A 24,133-nucleotide genomic window follows, 5' to 3' on the forward strand; every position below is an offset into this window, starting at 1 on the left:
TGTGGGATAACAATAAAAACAATACTTTGCCATAAAAAAGCATTCCCTTATGCACACAAAAATAAATAAAAAATTATGTATACAACTATCTGTAAAAGAGCTCTATAAACGAATATTCACCATAGTTTCCTTTACATATGGCAGTGCCCTGGAGACTATGGAGAATAAAGGTAATTCTAGATGCAAAAATACACATTTTATTTCTTTAGATATTGCAACCCATGTGTAAGCACTGAGGAATCTGTTTGTGTATTACATGTAAAAGATGATAAATATATTTTATCTTATTGTCCTTTATTCTCTGGTAGCCTTTACTGAAAAGCATATCTAGATAGGCCCCGGGAATTGGAAGCTACCTGCTGATTGGTAAGCCAATCACAAGAAGCTTATATGTGCAGACACCAGTGTGCTCAACTAGCTTCCAGTAGTGCATTGCTGCCCTTTCAAGACAGTATACCAAGAGAATGAAGCACATTGATAATAGAAATACATTGGAAAGTTGTTTACAAAATGCATGCTCTATCTGAAACATAAAGACACATTTTGGTTTTCATGTCCCCAACCCCTTGAGTGCTAACAATGGCTCAGAGCCGTCGCTAGCACTCACCTACCCTTAAAAGCAATCTGGGGGCTCCCATAGACTCCCACCCGGCGATCGGGCCTGTATAGGGACAGGCATCGCCGGGGCTTCTGTTAGGTGTGGCGACGTCACGCGCAATGACGTCACCGCCCAACTTTATTAAAAATTACAATGGACAGCATAGGGGGTCATGCTGTCTTAGAAGCCTGTATCTCAGGCATCTAAGCAGCTACAGACCCCCAAGACCCACCCCGTTGGAAAGGTAATCGCTGACCTTCCAATGGTATAAGTCTTGGGGATCTGGGGGGGGGGGGGAGTAAAAAAAAAACAATTTTTTTTTTTAAATAAAAAAAACAAAACAAAAAAAAAAAAAAAAAACAAAAAAAAATTAGATCCCGCTTAGCACTCAAAAGGGGTTAAACATTTTGGGTGTATAGTCTTCTGATCCGGCTTTAATGAAGAGAAAGGTATTTGTAAAATATGCTGCAATGTAAACTTTCATGAATGAAAGTGCCCCTATTTTTAATATAATTTTTAAAAACTGGGCACTAATTCACTACTTGCATTTTATTCCCCTCCCTCATCACCCAATCATGGGTGCTGCCTTTATGGTACCTAGATTATACTGCAGGTATCTGAAGGAGATTACTGGAATATAGTTTAACACAGATCTCAACATGGCTGCACCCAGACTAGAGGGATGTGGTTCATAACCTCATGAAATATATTTAGTGTTTATTGTCCCTTTAAAGAAGAAGTGTACTGTCAATTTCTCTCTCCTTAAAATGTGTACCAATCGTCCATTTTACCATCTGACTGTATTAAGTTGTTTTAAAAATAGCTCATTTACCTCTGTATTGTCATTTGAAATAGCAGCTTTTGCCTGTTGTATCCTCATCTACACTGAAAATTTTAAGTTCTGAACCCCTTCAATGTGCACAAGAGCTAAAATGCATAAGGCAGCCCTATTCATCTTGTAGGGTGACCACAATAATGTGCAGTTTTCTGTGATCCCCACACTACAGGCAATATACTTTATTATTTTTGTTACCCCTTTTTTTAGTAATTAACTTAAGTGTGCAAATTAAAGGGACATTAAACTCCTAGATACAACTACAGTTATAGGGTTACTGCCCACCATGCTGTTTCCTCCTGTGCTTGCAGCTCTTTAAAAAAAGATTGCTTTGTTTTAAACCCCTTACAGGTGCTAGTTAGTGAAGCTCAGCATATTCACACAGGTCACCACCATCTTGGAGCTTCTCACAGCCTGTGACAAAAGCAGTGCACATTCATAGAACAGTGACATTGTTGTCTTCAGTTGAGCGTGCACAACACAGAGCAAGAGCTTGACCTTTTAAGTCGTCATGTTCCGGCCCAGTAAAATTACCCACCATCTCAACCTTTCAAACCACACAACATTATAGATAATGACATCAGACTTCTTTGTTTGGTGTAACTTGTCCGCAGCTTCTTTATTAAATAAATAACCTTTTAAAAAAAATCCTTAAATAACTTTATAAATAACAGTGCAAATATCATTAATCATCAACCATCAAGCGGTGCTAGTTCAATCTATTCATAATATGGCCGTCATTCCCCTGGACACAACCCTGCATGTGGTTGAGTAAGTCAATAATAATTAACATATGTCTTTAAGGAACCCCTTGTCCCTAGAGTACCTCCAACTTGCACTCCCACCCCATGGGAAGGCAATATTGCAACCCTACCAATTGGCCACAACCGGCTGTATTGCAAAAAACTAGCACGCCCACCAACCAGCTGCGGCAATAAGAATACTGAAAAAAACAAAAAGGGGAGGGAGGGAGATGCTGTAACATTAATTTTCTCAATAACCTGCTACTTTTCCCGCTCAGTCCTTAAATAATCCTCTATCCTACCCCACCCCTTTGTTCTTCTCCACCAAATCCCTGTGCCTCTTCCTCTCCAGGTCAAAGGCCCCTTCCTGCTATGCTTCGCCCGCCTCCAGGAGTCTCCTGTATATTTGTGCAGGGGCTGCATTGCTCTGTATTATTACTGAGTGGTTTTTAGTTTGTTTTTTTGTTATATAAAACTTTTAAACTGTTTAAAAATGCAATAATTTAAAGGCAACACTCTCTATTGAGTAAGATTAAACAAAGGGCAATGTATAGCTGTAATAAAGGCAGCAATGTCACTGATCTGTGACGATACACCACTTCTGTCACAGGGCGCATGGATACTTACATTCCAGCATGGCAGCGCCCAGTATGAAATAGTCATCTGTAAAGTGCTAAAATAAAAAAACAGCTCTGAAGAGGAAAAGCAATAGTATGATTGGCAGTAATCCTGCTACTGTAGATAATAAATCTTATTACTATTCATTATCCAGCCTGAAAGCATAAATCTTCCAACTACAGCTCCCATTGTGCTCTAACAATAGGTCCTTTCTTCTTATGTTGGTTAGTTTGTGTATTCATGTCTAACAGATAAATATTGCTGCAGTGTGGATCACTCCAGCACAAGAATCACTGAACAATTAAAATACACATCTTATGCTACCAATAAAATGGAGTTTAATTTATTCAGGAAATATTTTCAACATTACAATATTCCAAGCAACAAAAATAAAATATTCTTGTAACGGGATTTTTTTGCAGTGTGGGAATCTGATTAAACTTCTACAACAGGCTTGGGCAGTGATGCTTGTGCAAAGTTTTGTGGCAATTCATTGTTTATGCTTTTTTTGCTCAGTAAGCGCTTTTAAATGTTTTAAAATTGACAGAGTAAAATGTGTGACCCACTTAGGGGTCGATTTATAAAATTGTTCGGCAGGCTTCACCTGCCTACGACTGCACAAGAGAACCTGTAGTCTGTATTTATGAAGCAGCGGTCATCAGACCTCTGCTTCCCTAATCTCTTCACCACCTCTTAGGTGGTAAATTTTAATCTTCCTGGTCTCGTCCGACTAGGTGAGATTGACAGCTCCTGCCCGCGTGATTGGTTGTGCGCAGGCAGCGTTGCAAAAGAGCGCAATATTGCGTTCTTGTGCAATGCTGAATTCCGGCAGCGGAATTCAGCCCGCAAGAGGCGAGCTTCAGTGGACAGGGGCGCGTATGTCTAACATGTTTATTAGTTTAGCCCAGTCTTCCTCACTCATTTTCAATATTACCTTAGATGAGAGCATCTGAATATATCACTTCACCTGTGCTGTGATTCAAACATCCTAAAAAAGCTGTCCTTTAAAGGACCAGTCAACACAGTATATTTGCATAATCAACAAATGCAAGATAACAAGACAATAAAATAGCAAATGGACATGATACAAAAGTAGTGTATCATGTCCGCTGCACATCGATAAATGCCGTCAGCATACGCAGACGGCATTTATCATTGCACCAGCAGTTCTTTTGAACTGCTAGTGCAATGTCACCCCCTGCAGATTTGCGGCCCCTTGTTTCCCCTTCATGCTCGCCAGAAACAGAAGTTATGAAGCAGCTATCTCCTTTCTTGCTAACCCATGTCACTGTCTCTCTCATATCTCATCATGGATGTCCTCTCACTACCTCAAGCTAAATCTCTCCAAATTAGCTCCTTATTTTCCCACCCTTCTTCCAAAATCTCCACCCCCCATGTCTCTATAACGGTTGATAACTCCATCATTACCCCAACCTCACATGCCCGATGTATTGGTGTCACACTGGACTCAGATCTTTCTTTCACATTCAGTCCTTGGCTAAAGCCTGCCGCTTCCACCTTAAAAACATTACTAAAATTATACATTTCCTTACACAAGACACAACAAAGATTTTAATCCACTGTCTCATCCTTTCCCGCCTCAACTGCTGAAATTCTATCCTCTCTGGTCTCCCTAGCTGCCGCCTAGCTCCTTTAGAATCCATAATGAATGCCTCCTTCCAGGCTCATCTTCCTTGCACGTCACTCTTCATCTGCTGCACCTCTCTGCCAATCCCTTCACTGGCTTCCTCTTGCCTCCAGAATTAAACACAAAATTCTCACTCCGACACAAAGCCCTCAATTGCACTGCTCCCCCCTACATCTCAGACCTTGTCTCCAGATACTCTCCCTCCCATCCCCTTTGCGCCGCTCATGATCTCCTACTCTCCTCCTCTCTTGTTACCTCCTCAACATTCTCCGTCTACACGATTTCTCCAGATTGCTCCCATCTTATGGAACTCTCTGCCTCACTCCACAAGAATATCCCCTAGTTTTAAAAGCTTCAAGTGCTCCCTGAATACTCTACTATTCAGGGACGCTTACGAGCCTACATTAACTTCCTATCTTCCACTGCTACCCCCTAAAACCCCCATAGCATGTAAGCCTGGTGAGCACAGCTGTTTGTAATTCACCTTCATAAAAGCCGACTACAACAGTGCAAACTCTCGGCAGAACCCTCCCTCCCCATTTGATCCCTGTAATAATTTTTATATACCCACCTATGATCATAGCGCTGCGGAACCTGTTGGCGCTCTACAAATACCTGATAATAATAAAAAAGCAGCGGTGTCCGCGTGCTCTGAGGGCAACAGGACAGAAATCAACCTGATCAAATACGATCGGGTTGATTGACACCGCTGCTAGCGAATCTGCAGGGTGCGGCATTGCACCAGCAGTTCACAAGAACTGCTGGTGCAATGATAATTGCCGACAGCGTATGCTGTCTGCATTTATTGATGTGCAGCGGACATGATATGCTACTTCGTAATCATGTCCCGCTCGCACATTGATAAATATGCCCCTTAGTCTGAACTTCAAATGAGTAGTAGATTTTTTTTTCTGGACAATTTTTAAAAGTTACTGTCTACTTTCCACTCCCCCTGTAAAATGTGACAGAGACATCAGCAATCACAAATGCATACACGCTTATTCTGTGAATTCTTGCACATGCTCAGTAGGAGCTGGTGACTCAAAAGGTTTAAATATAAAAAGACTGCACATTTTGTTAATGGAAGTAAATGGAAAGGTGGTTTAAAATTGCATGCTCTATCTGAATAATGGAAAGTTTAATTTTTGACTTGAGAGTCCCTTTAAGTAGTTCATTATGACAGGGGTGCTGAAGGTATAACAATCACACATGTACGGTAATGCACTATGAAACATTTGATCAAGCAGTGGTGGGGTGTTCTCTCACTTGAAGTTATAGCACAACTGTAGTTCATTTGTCATGGATATGATCTGGGACAAGAGCATTTACAAAGCACATTAAAGTGCTGGGAAGATAAATGCTTCTGGTTTTCCAGGTACTAAGCACTTTAGAATGAAACACTTGCAATTGTGACCTTTCATTGTTGTATCAGCGTTTATGGTACAAAACCTCAACACCAGCTGCAGCTAATAACCATCTGATAGATTCCATCTTGCCTCTTCCATTGAAGTAGTAAAGCTTGGGGGTTTTTTCAGCCATGATGGTTTTTCTCTAAACAAAAAAAACAACAAAAAAAACATTTGTAAAATAACAGAAGTCTACAGATAATCATTGCCCAACTAAAATGTATAAAAATAAATAAAATGTAATCAGTTCTTATAATTGTAAGTATACAGTCCAAGGGAAGTTGCACAAATCACATATAGATTCCTCAATAACTACTTGCAGCTACCAGCTGTTTCATGTGTATTTAGGCATTTCATACTATAGTGATCATAAACCAATGCTACAGATCAAGAAAAATTATGCAGAGGGCACAGTATCTCTGTAAACACAACACTAAACTTTGCATGTAAATAGCTCTATGACAACATCTTACATGCAAATATTATTTTGAACTCATTAAGTTCTTAAAAGGCATAATGTTTACTCAATGATCAATGCTTATTTTGTAAATATATCCATAGGTCAAGATTATAAATATATATACACCACACATACATATATACACACACAGTATATATATTATTTTACACACATCCATGATGCAAGCTGAAAGATGAGGACTTGTTAATATCGCTACCATCGGAGCACAATTTAGAGGGGGGGGGGTTTTGGGGGGGGGGATTACCCAAAGAAACCTTCTAGTTTAAAGTTATTACTGGATTTCAGCAGCATATGCACATATGCTTTTGGAGCACTCTGCGCACTAGAATTCCAACATGAAACCTGCTCAGTGAGTCAGCTATGGCTTGTGTGACACAAATTATCGGCTAGAACACGAGTTTTGACGGTAATGGCTGTGCGGTGCTAACGCTCCTTTTTTTTCCAACCCGCTCCCTTAAGTCAACGCTGGTATTACAGGTTTTTTTTAACCTGCGTTAGCCGCAAAAAGGTGACGGTTCTGAGCAGAATTTAGCTCCACATCTCACCTCAATACCAGCGTTGCTTACGGGGGTAGCGGTAAGCTGGGCTAAACGTGATCATAGCACGATTTTCCATAGGAAACAATGGGGCTGAACTGGCTGAAAAAAAAAAAACTAAAAAAGCAGCGTTCAGCTCCTAACGCAGCCCCATTGATTCTATGGGGAAAGAAAAAATATGTCAGCACTCCTTACACCCTAACATAGACCCAAACCCGGAGTCCTAAATACCCCTAATCTTACATTTATTAACCTCTAATCTGCCGCCCCCCGGACATCTTTGCCACCGTGCATTATACTATTAACCTCTAATCTGCCGCTACCGGACACCGCCCGCCACTTAAATTATTCCTATTTAAAACTAAATACTTACCTATAAAATAAACCCTAGCTAGCTACAATATAACTAATAGTTACATTGTAGCTATCTTAGGGTTTATTTTTATTTTACAGGCAACTTTGTATTATTTTACTAGTACAATTGTTATTAAATAGTTATTAACTATTTAATAGCTACCTAGCTACCTAGCTAAAATAAGTACAAAATTACCTGTAAAATAAATCCTAAACCTAAGTTACAATTACCACCTAACACTACACTATCAATTAAACTAATTACCTAAACTACCTACAATTAATTACAATGCAAATTCAATAAACTAAATTACGGGAGGAAAAAAACACTAACTGTACAGAATTGTTTTTTTACAAGAAGTTTAAACTAATTACACCTAATCTAGCCCCCTAAAAAAATAAAAAAGCCCCCCCAAAATAATACAAATTAGCCCTTAAAAGGGCCTTTTGCGCGGGGCATTGCCCCAAAGTAATCAGCTCTTTTACCTGTAAAAAAAGAATACAATAACACCTCCAACATTACAACCCACCACCCACACACCCCTACTCTAAACCCACCCAATACCCCCTTAAAAAAAACCTACACTACCCCATTGAAGATCACCCCTACCTTGAGACGTCTTCACCCAGCCGGGCTCAAGTGGTCATCCCAATCCGGCCAGAAGTCTTCATCCAATGGGGCAGAAGAGAGACATCAAGACCGGCAGAAGTCTCTCATCCTATTCTGGGCAGAAGAGGACATCCAGACCAGGAGAAGGCTTCATCTAAGCGGCATCTATCTATCTTCATCCATCTGACGAGGAGCGACTCCATCTTGAAGACATCCGGCGCGGAGCATCCTTCCAGCACAACGACTAACGACAAATGACGGTTCCTTTAAATGACGTCATCCAAGATGGCGTCCCTCGAATTCCAATTGGTTGATAGAATCCTATCAGCCAATTGGAATTAAGGTAGGAAAAATCTGATTGGCTGATTTAATCAGCCAATCGGATTGAGGTTCAAACCAATTGGATCAGCCAATAGAATGCAAGGTCAATTCTATTGGCTGATCCAATCAGCCAATCGGATTGAAGTTCAAACCGATTGGCTGATTTAATCAGCCAATCAGATTTTTCCTACCTTAATTCCGATTGGCTGATAGAATCCTATCAGCCAATCAGAATTTGAGGGACGCCATCTTGGATGACGTCATTTAAAGGAACCATCATTCGTCGTTAGTCATCGTGCTGGAAGGATGCTCCACGCCGGATGTCTTTAAGATGGAGTCGCTCCTCATTAGATGCATGAAGATAGAAGATGCCGCATGGATGAAGCCTTCTCCCGGTCCGGATGTCCTCTTCTGCCCGGATAGGATGAAGACTTCTGCCAGTCTGGATGTCCTCTTCTGCCCCATCGGATGAAGACTTCTGGCCAGATCGGATGACCACTTGTGCCCGGCTGGGTGAAGATGTCTCAAGGTAGGATGATCTTCAATGGGGTAGTGTTAGTTTTTTTTGTTTAAATATTTTTATTGATTTTCAAATCAAAACATCCTAATACAAATGAACTTCAAACAGTTAACATCACAGGTTCAGTCTGTACAAGAGTCACATTCAATATATAATTGTCGGTATTTTACTCCGAATAAACTTGTCATCATATTAAACATAATATCTTATCTCCAGCAGAAAGAAACACTCTTATATATTGTCTCCTTCAAAGCTAATCCTCTACCTGACAGTCCGTCCCAACCTTCTAGTTCCTTCAATATGCATAATATATGGTTCCCACATTTCGATGAAGCGGTCTCTAGAATCTAGGAGTTCTGCCGTGGCACTGGACATATTATAGTGATATTCTATTCTCTTTTCAATGTATTCAAAGGTAGGAACATCTGTTTTCCAAAACTTAGCTATGCACATACGTGTAACAGTACATATCATATTAACTAACTTGGAGTGCCTCTTTAGATGCCCTTCTAATGGGAAATGCAGAAGGGCCTGCTCTGGAGAAAGGGCTATATCTGCTTCAAGTATTAAGCTTAAATAGTGTGAAATGTGATCCCATACCCGCCTGACTCCCCTACAATGCCACCACATATGTAGATATGTCCCCGCTTCGCCGCATCCTCTATAACATTTATCATGTTCCCGATCCTCAGCTTTAGCCCACCTATTGGGGTAGATGTACCATCTATGTAATACCTTGAGGTAATTTTCTTTTAATGTAGCATTAGGGGAGAATTTGAGACCTCTCTGGATATTTTCTGCCCAGGACTCGACTGACCAAGATCTACCTAAGTCCTGTTCCCATTTCATCATGCTATTGTTTTTTTAATCCCTCTCTTTGATGTTGAAAATTGGATATAGTAAAGTAACTATACCCCTCTTATATTCTCTAGTTAAGCACAATGACTCGTATATGGTGTTATGTTCTTTCTTTGTGTTTCCTAATACCTCTTGTACCCTGGATGTGAGTTGTAGGTAGTGGAACCAGAGATTTCTGTCAGGTTTCCCCAGTTCTTCATATTGTTGAAAAGATAATATCCTACCATTGAGAACTGCATCTGCTATACGATATAAGCCCTTATTTTACCATTTTCCCTGCACTTGTGAATTTGTTATTGACTTGATGGGTATCAGGGGTGTAGCCTGGGATCGATTATTGATAATTGTAAAGGTTATCTTTAATTTATCCCATAAAATAATGGTGTGGTGTATTGCTACATATTGTCGTAGAGTTTGAGGTGTTTCTTGTTTGTCTGCCCACAGTAATCTATCTAGTCTGCCTACCTCCATGATGTCAATTTCTAACTGAACCAATGGCGGAGTCTTTGTCGTTCTGTGCCATTGGATGGTTTGGGCCATTCTAGCGGCATAATAGTAAGATATTAAGTCTGGTAGTCCCCCCCCCCCAAGTGGTCAACAAAGCTTTAACCTGCTTAAATATAACTGTATAATTTTCTTTGTATAGATTGTGTACATTTCGTGAAAGAAAAACACCTAGATACTTGATGGATGTTTTTTCCCAAGAGAAGGTAAAATTAATCTCCAATAATTTTTTCGTGTGAATAGGTAGATGGATATCTAAGGCCTCGCATTTACCTTCATTCACCTTGTACCCTGATAGTGAGCTGAACCTACCTATCTCTGAGTATATTACTGGAAGGGAAAGTAGAGGCTTAGTGACTGCGAGGATGACATCATCCGCAAACAATGATATTTTGTATTTGTTTTCACCTACTTTGATTCCTGTGATATTGGGGTTGTCTCTAATTTTCTGTGCTAATGGTTCAATACATAATGCAAACAACAACGGTGAAAGTGGGCAGCCCTGTCTGGTCCCATTCCTGATCCTGATTTGCTTCGATTGGTATCCCGATAATCTGATAAACGCATCCGGCGTAGAGTACAACTTTTTTAACCCCATATAAAATGGACCCTTGATTCCTACCTTATTTAGGACTGCTAGCATGTAATCCCAATTAATCCTGTCAAATGCCTTCTCCGCATCCAGGGTAAGAAACAGAGAAGGCATTCCTTTATTTGTTGCTAAATTTATCAAGTCTATAATCTTTCTTACATTATCTGGGGCCTCTCTTTGAGCTATGAATCCCACTTGATCATTATTTATTAAATTTTTGATGGGGGTAGCCAATCGATTTGCCAAGATTTGGGTGAAAAGTTTAAGGTCCTGGTTTATTAGTGAAATTGGCCTATAGTTTTGACAATATTGTTTGCATTTCCTCGGCTTTGGGATAATTGTCACCCTTGCAGTCAACATATCTTGTGGTATATCTGTTCCTTGCAAAATATTATTAAAAATAGTTACTAAATGTGGTACCACCGATTTTTGAAGATCTTTATAAAAAGAACCTGGGAAGCCGTCCGGGCCTGGGGCTTTATTTCTCTTTAATCCTTTAATGGCTTGGTTAATCTCCTGGCATGTTATAGGTGCATTAAGCAAGTCAAGATCTTCTTGGGGGATTTTTTTAAGTGGTGTTAGTTTTTTTTAAAGGGGGTATTGGGTGGGTTTTAGAGTAGGGGTCTGTGGGTGGTGGGTTGTAATGTTGGGGGGGTATTGTATTCTTTTTTTACAGGTAAAAGAGCTGATTACTTTGGGGCAATGCCCAACAAAACGCCCTTTTAAGGGCTATTTGTAATTTAGTATAGGGTAGGGCATTTTATTATTTTGGGGGGCTTTTTATTTTATTAGGGGGCTTAGATTAGGTGTAATTAGTTTAAACTTCTTGCAAAAAAAAAAATGTTCTGTAATTTAGTGTTTTTTTCCCCGTAATTTAGTTTATTGAATTTAATTGTAATTAATTGTAGGTAGCTTAGGTAATTAGTTTAATTATAGTGTAGTGTTAGATGTAATTGTAACTTAGGTTAGGATTTATTTTACAGGTAATTTTGTACTTATTTTAGCTAGGTAGTTATTAAATAGTTAATAACTATTTAATAACTATTGTACCTAGTTAAAATAAATACAAAGTTGCCTGTAAAATAAATATAAACCCTAAGGCCGAGATTTGGAGTTTTGTCGGTAACGACCCGAAAAACTAACGCCGGCTTTTTTCTGGCCGCACCATGAAAATAACTCTGGTATCGAGAGTCCACAGTAAAGGCTGCGTAGGCTCCAAAGAAAAGGGGGAGCGTAGAGCAATTTTAACGCAGCTTCAACTCTCTATAACCAGAGTTGCTTACGGACGCGGCCAGCCTAAAAAACGTGCTCGTGCACGATTCCCCCATAGGAAACAATGGGGCTGGATTAGAGCTGAAAAAAAACCTAACAGCCTGCAAGAAAAGCCCGTTCAGCTCCTAACGCAGCCCCATTGTTTGCTATGCGGTAACCCTTCCTACGTCTGCACTTAACACTCTAACATTTACCCGAGTCCTAAACACCCCTAACCTTACACTTATTAACCCCTAAGCTGCCGCCCCCGGCTATCGCTGACACCCTGCTATATTATTATTAACCCCTAATCTGCCGCTCCGTAAACCGCCGCTACTTACATTATCCCTATCTACCCCTAATCTGCTGCCCTAGACATCGCCGACCCCTAGTCTTACATTTATTAACCCCTAATCTGCCCCCCCACACAACGTCGCCTCCACCTGCCTACACTTATTAACCCCTAATCTGCTGACCGGGACCGTGAGCGCATACTATAATAAAGTTAGTTAACCCCTAATCCGCCTCACTAACCCTATCATAATAGTATTAACCCCTAATCTGCCCTCCCTAACATCGCCGACTAGCCTAACTTCAAATGATTAACCCCTAATCTGCCGACCGAATCTCGGCGCTATTCTAATAATGTATTAACCCCTAAAGCTAAGTCTAACCCTAATACTAACACCCCCCTAAGTTAAATATAATTTAAATCTAACGAAATTAATTAACTCTTATTAAATAAAGTATTCCTATTTAAAGCTAAATACTTACCTGTAAAATAAATCCTAATATAGCTACAATATAAAATTATAATTATATATATATAGCTATTTTAGGATTTATATTTATTTTAACAGGTACCTTTGTTATTTATTTAAACCAGGTACAATAGCTATTAAATAGTTAAGAACTATTAATAGCTAAAATAGTTTAAAATAATTACAAATTTTACCTGTAAGAAAGAAGATCCTAACCTAAGTTACAAATAAACCTAACACTAGACTATCAATAAATTAATTAAATAAACTAGCCTACAATTAACCTCACACTACACTATCAATAAATTAATTAAATACAATTGCTACAAATAAATACAATTAAATAAACTAGCTAAAGTACAAAAAATAAAAAAGAACTAAGTTACAAAAAATAAAAAAATATTTACAAACATAAGAAAAATATTACAACAATTTTAAACTAATTACACCTACTCTAAGCCCCCTAATAAAATAACAAAGCCCCCCAAAATAAAAAAATGCCCTACCCTATTCTAAATTACTAAAGTTCAAAGCTCTTTTACCTTACCAGCCCTGAACAGGGCCCTTTGCGGGGCATGCCCCAAGAAATACAGCTCTTTTGCCTGTAAAAAAAAACATACAATACCCAAGCCCCCCAACATTACAACCCACCACCCACATACCCCTAATCTAACCCAAACCCCCCTTAAATAAACCTAACACTAAGCCCCTGAAGATCATCCTACCTTGTCTTCACCATACCAGGTTCACCGATCGGTCCAGAAGAGCTCTTCCGATGTCCTGATCCAAGCCCAAGCGGGGGGCTGAAGAGGTCCATGATCCGGCTGAAGTCTTCATCCAAGCGGGCCAGAAGAGGTCTTCCATCCAATTGAAGTCTTCATCCAAGCGGCATCCATCCGGAGCGAAGCGGCAGCATCCTGAAGACCTCCACCGCGGAACATCCATCCTGGCCGACGACTGAATGACGAATGACGGTTCCTTTAAATGACGTCATCCAAGATGGCGTCCCTCGAATTCTGATTGGCTGATAGGATTCTATCAGCCAATCGGAATTAAGGTAGGAATATTCTGATTGGCTGATGGAATCAGCCAATCAGAATCAAGTTCAATCCGATTGGCTGATCCAATCAGCCAATCAAATTGAGCTTGCATTCTATTGGCTGATCGGAACAAAAGAGCTGTATTTCTTGGGGCATGCCCCGCAAAGGGCCCTGTTCAGGGCTGGTAAGGTAAAAGAGCTTTGAACTTTAGTAATTTAGAATAGGGTAGGGCATTTTTTTATTTTGGGGGGCTTTGTTATTTTATTAGGGGGCTTAGAGTAGGTGTAATTAGTTTAAAATTGTTGTAATATTTTTCTTATGTTTGTAAATATTTTTTTATTTTTTGTACTGATAGGGTTAGTGAGGCGGATTAGGGGTTAATAACTTTATTATAGTAGCGCTCAGGTCCGGTCGGCAGATTAGGGGTTAATAAGTGTAGGCAGGTGGAGGCGACGTTGTGGGGGGCAGATTAGGGGTTAATAAATATAATACAGGGGTCGGCGGTGTTAGGGGCAGCAGATTAGGGGTACATAAGGATAACGTAGGTGGTGGTCGGCAGATTAGGGGTTAAAAATTTTTTCGAGTGTCGGCGATGTGGGAGGACCTCGGTTTAGGGGTACATAGGTAGTTTATGGGTGTTAGTGTACTTTAGAGTACAGTAGTTAAGAGCTTTATAAACCGGCGTTAGCCCAGAAAGCTCTTAACTACTGACTTTTTTCCTGCGGCTGGAGTTTTGTCGTTAGATGTCTAACGCTCACTTCAGACACGACTCTAAATACCGGAGTTATAAAAATCCCATTGAAAAGATAGGATACGCAATTTACGTAAGGGGATCTGCGGTATGGAAAAGTTGCGGCTGGAAAGTGAGCGTTAGACCCTATTTTGAGTGACTCCAAATACCGGCGGTAGCCTAAAACCAGCGTTAGGAGCCTCTAACACTGGTTTTCACGGCTACCGCCAAACTCTAAATCTAGGCCTAAGCTAGATACAATGTAACTATTAGTTATATTGTAGCTAGCTTAGGGTTTATTTTATCGGTAAGTATTTAGTTTTAAATAGGAATAATTTATTTATTTTTGTTAAATTAATTTCCTCTAATTTAAATTATATTTAAGTTGGGGGGGGGGGGTTAGGGTCCCCAAGGCAGAACATAGTGTGATCTGCGATCTTATCGCAGAAACTGGAGCCTGCCTGCAGAAAAAGAACGGCCAGGTCCGTTAAGCATAGAATTTTCTTCAACAAGTTTTTATTTTTTTCTGGCCAGTGCAGTACTTTCAAATTGACAACCGGCACATTTTTAGTGCAGTACTTTGCAATTATTGGCTAATTGCTGCTCTGCTCCTGAAATTGATACATTTTAGATGCAATATTAATGTTACTTTTTACCCGCCAGAACTCTGTGACTGTCTGGCGACTTGCGAGGTAACTGGTAAGTGTAGTAGCTTTTACTATTACTGCAGCCGTTTGAAACTCCTTTCCCTTATTATCGTGTAGGTGCTTATTGAATCGTGTTTTACTGAGTGGGCACTGGGGGCAGGTAGGCACGTAGTTAATAATATGTTAGAGAGGCACACAGCCTGCAGTACCATCTTGTTGCAACTGAAGCCAGCTTAGGGCTGCCGGTTAGGAGGATCTGTCGGGGGAAAATGGATTCAGGGGGCCCCAGCATCCTCAGACCAGAGGGATCCCCCTCCGACTTGTGAACACAGCCCAAAGACATGGACAGGCTCCTAAACGTCCCAACAAATAAAGCATATGAAGGGAACTGAGCACTCTGTGTCCCTCCTACAGTGCCGGAGAGAGGAGAGCAGGGAGTGTTAGGAGGATTCGTAAATACCAATTATTTAAATGCAGGCGCACGCACATAGTTTAATATAATAAATAATAGTTAAGAGAGGCTCAGGCTGGGGATGAAAGGTGAGCCACTCTCAGTGTCACATCTCACATGTACTAGCGTAGCATTCAAAAAACAGTACTTCGTAACGCAAATAACAAATTCTGGGTTTTTCAAGAATGTCATTTGTAATATTGCCGTTCCAAGGTCTGTTTTGAAAGGGCATGCAGTACATGTGAGATGTGACACTGAGAAGTGCCTCCCTTTCATTCCCAGCCTGAGCTTCTTAACATATATTATTAAATTAACTCACGTGCGTGCCTGCCTGCCCCAGACGAGTCCACTCAGTACAGAGTATGCTTTAAATAAATGGTATTCCGAATCCTCTAACACTCCCTGCTCTCCTCCTCTCTCCGGCACTGTAGGAGGGACACAGAGTGCTCAGTTTCCCTCATCTGCTTTATTTGTTGGGAAGTTTAGGAGCCTGTCCTGTCTTTGGGCTGCGTTCACAAGGTCCGGAGGGAGATCCCTCTGGTCTGAGGATGCTGGCGGGCCCCCTGAATCCATTTCCCCTGACAGATCCCCAGACAGTGTATATTTTCAAAAATGTATCGCCTGAACCCAAACAAAAATTTGATTAACATCTATGTATACATCACAAGACTAGAGGTAGCAGCAAAACTATATAAGTGTGGATTGGATTTAATGCTGGATCTTGCTAGAAAGTGATTTGGGTTAACCCTTGTCATCCATGTATCCAAGTGCACAGGCTTGGCTGGATGGTCTAGTCATGACAAACTGCTTTGAAATAAATAAATAAATAAATATAGTATATATATATATAATATATATAATAGTATATATATATAATATAGTATAAGATATATATATAATTTCCTCACTCATTCTAAGCCACACAGTCCTTAAAGGGTTTGGGCAAATATTGTGTAGATATGTAATACTATTCATAGGAAGGATTGCTGAGATAACATGGCAACATCACTATTTATTTATGTATTTAGTGATGTTCCATCATATTCTGGTTTGCTGTACTGGAGTATACAAAATAGGACAAAAGGATATGAGGTCCTGATCTCATCACAGTTTTACAATCTAAGATGTGTCTGGGCAGAAACTAATATATAATGAAGGTAGTTACTTGAACAGAAAGCCAATATATTTCTTTTATGATTCAGGCAGTCTGTACAAAAAAATCCAATTTACTTCTATTATCTCATTGATAAATCCATAATATTCTTTGTTGATAAAAAAAAAAAAAAAGACTAGATAGGTAGCGTGCACATGTCTGTGAGATATATATCTGTGGAGAGAATGATTTTGAGAACTAGATGGCTGCAGCATTTTCAAATTGTTAAATGTTTCTTGCAAATCTGTTGCCATATAATGCTCAGGTTCTGTGAACACTCCTGAGGCTATCTACCTGATTTTAACAAAAATACACACGAGAACGAGGTAAGCTTGATAACAGAAATATATAAAATAAAAAAATAAAAAAATTTTTTTAATTGTACACTCTCACTGAAATCCTAAAAGGAAAATGCTGGGTTCAAATCATTTTAACCCTTAAACTACTATTGAATCGTTCCTACATACACAGCTATCCTGCAGGTAAATAAAACCAATATACATGTATCAAATATTGTCAGTTTTATCATATTTAGCAGTACAAAGGGTATTACTAAAAAACAAAAAAGGAAAAAGAGGGTTTTTGTGTTTCCCTTTCTAACTGTAACTGGGTTGTATCTGATGGTAGTTTTGAGATCCGTGGAGGGACATAAGGTTGATTTAAGGCAGTATTTTTGTTTTCAAATGGTTCATGAATAAAAAAAAAAACTCTTATCTGGTTGTTAAGAGTTTAAAAATAGTAAATTACCTTGGTTCAAAGTCTCACAACTGCTTTTCTACTGTTAGATGAATAACTCCTAAATGCAAACAGGGACACTGTCAATGTGGACAACTGTAAAATGGGCCAAGGTCTATAATAAGGGATCTACAAAATAAACAGCAAAATATACTTTACAGTACAGACTAAACACATAGCAATTCCCTTTTAAAAAGGAGACAGGTGAGACTCTAGTCTCTCAGTACAAGCCCCATATGCTCTAGTAGCCGATTTAGCACAAGCCCCCTTCACACATTGGATGATGCAATAGCTCTGGGGAATTTGTAGTTAGAAGTGGATAACAAAATCTGAACGTAGACAATACAGCTGTAGTGATAAATATACTACAAATTTCAGAATGCATTGCATTTAAATTTACACTTTACTCAAAATATTTAGTGTGCGTATAAAGGAGCATCAATTAAATGTCAGGGTCACATGTAAACTGAAACTAATACAACTGAAGCAGGTTCTTAATTGCAAAGTAATTGGTCACTGACAAATAAGGGACAACTCCCACAATGTTGGTTTGAGAGATTGTTGCTTCTTCAAGCCTAACAAGAAAACTGATTTATTCATCACATACATATTTAAACAACAGTGAAAACCAAAACTTAACAAGAAGACATTTTAAAAGTAGTATACACATTGTTCCCCTAATTAGAACGTATGTAGGTGAACTAGATCATCCATAATTTAAAAGTTATCAAGCTAACCGAACAGGATTGGGAATGGTCATCATCTGGTGTGTTCTATTAATGCAGAGCAATTTATTTATTTTACTATTTTAGACCCTTTAGAATGCACCCCCAGAATTTAGTGATGCAAGTAATTATTACTTTTATTTCTTGGGCAAACTAGTGAAACAAACAAAAAGCTTTGAACAATAAATGTTAGTATCTCCTGGAGTTATTCAGTTAGCAACATTTCAAGGGGGGCAAGAAAACATAATTTATGCATTACCTGATAAATTCCCTTTCTTCTGTTGTGCGATCAGGTCCACGGGACATCATTACTTCTGGGATATAACTCCTCCCCAACAGGAAATGCAAGAGGATTCACCCAGCAGAGCTGATATAGCTCCTCCCCTCTACGTCAGTCCCAGTCATTCGACCAAGAATCAACGAGAAAGGAGTAAACCAAGGGTGAAGTGGTGACTGGAGTATAATTTAGAAAAATATTTACCTGCCTTAAAAACAGGGCGGGCCGTGGACTGATCGCACAACAGAAGAAAGGAATTTATCAGGTAAGCATAAATTATGTTTTCTTCTGTTATGTGCGATCAGTCCACGGGTCATCATTACTTCTGGGATACCAATACCAAAGCAAAAGTACACGGATGACGGGAGGGATAGGCAGGCTCATTATATAGAAGGAACCACTGCCTGAAGAACCTTTCTCCCAAAAATAGCCTCCGAAGAAGCAAAAGTGTCAAATTTGTAAAATTTGGAAAAAGTATGAAGCGAAGACCAAGTTGCAGCCTTGCAAATCTGTTCTACAGAGGCCTCATTCTTAAAGGCCCAAGTGGAAGCCACAGCTCTAGTGGAGTGAGCTGTAATTCTTTCAGGAGGCTGCTGTCCAGCAGTCTCATAGGCTAAACGTATTATGCTACGAAGCCAGAAAGAGAGAGAGGTAGCAGAAGCTTTTTGACCTCTCCTCTGTCCAGAATAAACGACAAACAAGGAAGAAGTTTGGCGAAAATTTTTAGTTGCCTGCAAGTAGAACTTGAGGGCACGAACTACATCCAGATTGTGTAGAAGACGTTCCTTCTTTGAAGAAGATTTGGACATAAGGATGGAACAACAATCTCTTGATTGATATTCCTGTTAGTAACTACCTTAGGTAAGAACCCAGGTTTAGTACGCAGAACTACCTTGTCTGAGTGAAAGATCAGATAAGGAGAATCACAATGTAGGGCTGATAACTCAGAGACTCTTCGAGCCGAGGAAATAGCCATTAAAAAATAGAACTTTCCACGATAACATTTTATATCAATGGAATGAAGGGGTCAAATGGAACACCTTGTAAAACGTTAAGAACTAAGTTTAAACTCCATGGCGGAGCAACGGCTTTAAAACACAGACTTGATCCTAGCTAAAGCTTGACAAAAAGCCTGGACGTCTGGATTTTCTGACAGACGCCTGTGCAACAAGATGGGACAGAGCTGAAATCTGTCCCTTTAATGAACTAGCCGATAAACCCCTTTTCCTAGACCTTCTTGTAGAAAGGACAATATCCTAGGGATCCTAACCTTACTCCAGGAGTAACGTTTGGATTCGCACCAGTATAGGTATTTGCGCCATATTTTATGGTAAATCTTTCTGGTAACAGGCTTCCTAGCCTGGATCAGGGTATCAATAACCGACTCAGAAAAACCACGCTTTGATAAAATCAAGCGTTCAATTTCCAAGCAGTCAGTTTCAGAGAAGTTAGATTTTGATGTTTGAATGGACCCTGTATCAGAAGGTCCTGTCTCAGAGGTAGAGACCAAGGCGGACAGGATGACATGTCACTAGATCTGCATACCAAGTCCTGCGTGGCCATGCAGGCGCTATTAGAATCACAGATGCTCTCTCTTGTTTGATTTTCGCAATCAATCGAGGAAGCAGCGGAAGGGTGGAAACACCTAAGCCATCCCGAATTTCCAAGGTGCTGTCAAAGCATCTATCAGAGACCGCTTCCGGATCCCTGGATCTGGACCCGTAGTGAGGAAGTTTGGCGCTCTGGCGAGACGCCATGAGATCTATCTCTGGTTTGCCCCAACGTCGAAGTATTTGGGCAAAAATCTCCGGATGAAGTTCCCACTCTCCCGGATGAAAAGTCTGGCGACTCAAGAAATCCGCCTCCCAGTTCTCCACTCCCGGGATGTGGATTGCTGACAGGTGGCAAGAGTGAGACTCTGCCCAGCGAATTATCTTTGATACTTCCATCATTGCTAGGGAGCTTCTTGTCCCTCCCTGATGGTTGATGTAAGCTACAGTCGTGATATTGTCCGACTGAAACCTGATGAACCCCTGAGGTTGTTAATTGGGGCCAAGCTAGAAGGGCATTGAGAACTGCCCTCAATTCCAGAATGTTTATTGGAAGGAGACTCTCCTCCTGATTCCATAATCCCTGAGTCTTCAGAGAATTCCAGACAGCGCCCCAACCTAGTAGGCTGGCGTCTGTTGTTACGATTGTCCAGTCTGGCCTGCTGAATGGCATCCCCCTGGACAGGTGTGGGCCGATAAAGCCACCATAGAAGAGAATTTCTGGTCTCTTGATTCAGATTCAGGGGTAGGGGACAAATCTGAGTAATCCCCATTCCACTGACTTAGCATGCACAATTGCAGCGGTCTGAGGTGTAGGCGTGCAAAAGGTACTATGTCCATTGCCGCTACCATTAAGCCGATCACCTCCATGCATTGAGCCACTGACGGGTGTTGAATGGAATGAAGGACACGGCATGCATCCTGAAGCCTTGTTAACCTGTCTTCTGTCAGGTAAATCTTCATTTCTACAGAATCTATAAGAGTCCCCAAGAATGGAACTCTTGTGAGAGGAAAAGAGAACTTTTCTTTTCGTTCACTTTCCATCCATGCGACCTTAGAAATGCCAGAACTAACTCTGTATGAGACTTGGCAGTTTGAAAGCTTGAAGCTTGTATTAGAATGTCGTCTAGGTACGGAGCTACCGAAATCCCTCGCGGTCTTAGTACCGCCAGAAGGGCGCCCAGAACCTTTGTGAAGATTCTTGGGGCCGTAGCCAATCCGAATGAAGAGCTACAAACTGGTAGTGCCTGTCTAGGAAGGCAAACCGTAGATACCGTTGATGATCTTTGTGAATCGGTATGTGAAGGTAAGCATCTTTTAAATCCACTGTGGTCATGTACTGACCCTTTTGGATCATAGGTAAGATTGTCCCGAATAGTTTCCATTTTGAACGATGGAACTCTTAGGAATTTGTTTAGAATCTTTAAATCTAAGATTGGCCTGAAAATTCCCTCTTTTTTGGGAACCACAAACAGGTTTGAGTAGAACCCTTGTCCTTGTTCCGACCGCGGGAACTGGATGGATCACTCCCATTAATAACAGATCTTGTACACAGCGTAGAAACGCTTCTTTCTTTATCTGGTTTGTTGACAACCTTGACAGATGAAATCTCCCTTTTGGGGGAGATAATTTGAAGTCTAGAAGGTATCCCTGAGATATGATCTCCAGCGCCCAGGGATCCTGAACATCTCTTGCCCAGGCCTGAGCGAAGAGAGAAAGTCTGCCCCCCACTAGATCCGGTCCCGGATCGGGGGCTCTCGGTTCATGCTGTCTTTGGGGCAGCAGCAGGTTTCCTGGTCTGTTTGCCCTTATTCCAGGACTGGTTAGGTTTCCAGCCTTGTCTGTAACGAGCAACAGCTCCTTCCTGTTTTGGTGCAGTGGAGGTTGACGCTGCTCCAGGTTTGAAATTCCGAAAGGAACGAAAATTAGACTGTCTAGCCTTAGCTTTGGCTTTGTCTTGAGGTAGGGCGTGGCCCTTACCTCCTGTAATGTCAGCGATAATTTCTTTCAACCCGGGCCCAAATAAAGACTGCCCCTTGAAAGGTATATTAAGTAATTTAGACTTAGAAGTAACATCAGCTGACCAGGATTTTAGCCACAGTGCTCTACGTGCCTGTATGGCGAATCCAGAGTTCTTAGCCGTAAGTTTAGTTAAATGTACTACGGCCTCCGAAATGAATGAATTGGCTAGTTTAAGGACTCTAAGCCTGTCCATAATGTCGTCTAGCGTAGACGAACTAAGGTTCTCTTCCAGAGACTCAATCCAAAATGCTGCCGCAGCCGTAATCGGCGCGATACATGCAAGGGGTTGCAATATAAAACCTTGTTGAACAAACATTTTCTTAAGGTAACCCTCTAATTTTTTATCCATTGGATCTGAAAAAGCACAGCTATCCTCCACCGGGATAGTGGTACGCTTAGCTAAAGTAGAAACTGCTCCCTCCACCTTAGGGACCGTTTGCCATAAGTCCCGAGTGGTGGCGTCTATTGGAAACATCTTTCTAAATATTGGAGGGGGTGAGAACGGCACACCGGGTCTATCCCACTCCTTAGTAACAATTTCAGTTAATCTCTTAGGTATAGGAAAAACGTCAGTACTCGCCGGTACCCGCAAAGTATTTATCCAACCTACACAGTTTCTCTGGTATTGCAACGGTGTTACAATCATTGAGAGCTGCTAAGACCTCCCCTAGTAAAACACGGAGGTTCTCCAATTTAAATTTAAAATTTGAAATATCTGAATCCAATCTGTTTGGATCAGAACCGTCACCCACAGAATGAAGCTCTCCGTCCTCATGCTCTGCAAGCTGTGACGCAGTATCAGACATGGCCCTAGTATTGTCAGCGCACTCTGTTCTCACCCCAGAGTGATCACGCTTGCCTCTTAGTTCTGGTAATTTAGACAAAACTTCAGTCATAACAGTAGCCATATCATGTAATGTTATCTGTAATGGCCGCCCAGATGTATTAGGCGCCATAATATCACGCACCTCCCGGGCGGGAGATGCAGGTACTGCCGCGTGAGGCGAGTTAGTCGGCATAACTCTCCCCTCGCAGTTTGGTGAAATTTGTTCACATTGGTACAGATTGACTTTTATTTAAAGTAGCATCAATACAGTTAGTACATAAATTTCTATTGGGCTCCACCTTGGCATTGGAACAAATGACACAGATATCTTCCTCTGAGTCAGACATGTTTAACACACTAGCAATAACTTGCAACCTGGTTATAATCTTTTTTAGCAAAAACGTACTGTGCCTCAAAGAGGTACTTTAACGATTAAATGACAGTTGAGATAATGAACTGAAACAGTTATAGCATCAAGTTTAAAATAACACAACTTTTAGCAAAGGTTTGTTCCCATTAGTAAATAACTAAATTTGACATAAAAAATTATAGAGTAACGTTTTTATTCACAGTCAATAAAAATTCTCACAGCTCTGCTGAGAGAATGTACCTCCCTTCAAAGAAGTTTGAAGACCCCTGAGATCTGTCAGTGAACCGGATCATGCAGGAAATATAATAGTAGCTGACTGGAATTTTTTGATGCGTAGCAAAAGAGCGCCAAAACGGCCCCCTCCCTCTCACACACAGCAGTGAGGAGAAACGAAACTGTCACAATTTAAAGCAGACAACTGCCAAGTGGAAAATAATGCCCAAACATTTATTTACTCAGTACCTCAGCAATGTAAACGATTCTACATTCCAGCAAAAACGTTTAACATGACAATATTTATTAAAAGGATTAGTGACCTTTAACAGAGTAGTTCCGGTGAAAAAACCATTCCAGAATACTGAAGTGTATACATACATGTCATTATAACGGTATAGCAGGATTTTTTCATCAATTCCATTCAGAAAATAAAAACTGCTACATACCTCAATGCAGATTCATCTGCCCGCTGTCCCCTGATCTGAAGCCTTTACCTCCCTCAGATGGCCGAGAACAGCAATATGATCTTAACTACTCCGGTTAAAATCATAGTAATAAACTCTGGTAGATTCTTCTTCAAACTCTGCCAGAGAAGTAATAACACGCTCCGGTGCTATTGTAAAATAACAAACTTTTGATTGAAGTCATAAAAACTAAGTATAATCACCATAGTCCTCTCACACATCCTATCTAGTCGTTGGGTGCAAGAGAATGACTGGGACTGACGTAGAGGGGAGGAGCTATATCAGCTCTGC

At 40.5% G+C, this 24,133-nt stretch overlaps 1 protein-coding gene across 1 annotated transcript in view; it reads right to left on the bottom strand.

Annotated features, from left to right (window-relative positions):
• LOC128655446 (glutathione S-transferase A4) overlaps positions 1–24,133 on the bottom strand; it is a 46,561-nt gene that overhangs the window by 21,537 nt on the left and 891 nt on the right. Inside the window, exon 2 of the mRNA XM_053709069.1 lies at positions 5,892–5,991. Within this exon, the coding sequence (XP_053565044.1) occupies positions 5,892–5,981 (90 nt within the window). The 5' untranslated portion in view covers positions 5,982–5,991. The remainder of the gene's footprint in view (positions 1–5,891; positions 5,992–24,133) is intronic.

This window comes from Bombina bombina, chromosome 4 (genome assembly GCF_027579735.1).
Source record: "Bombina bombina isolate aBomBom1 chromosome 4, aBomBom1.pri, whole genome shotgun sequence".
NCBI classification, from domain to species: domain Eukaryota; kingdom Metazoa; phylum Chordata; class Amphibia; order Anura; family Bombinatoridae; genus Bombina; species Bombina bombina.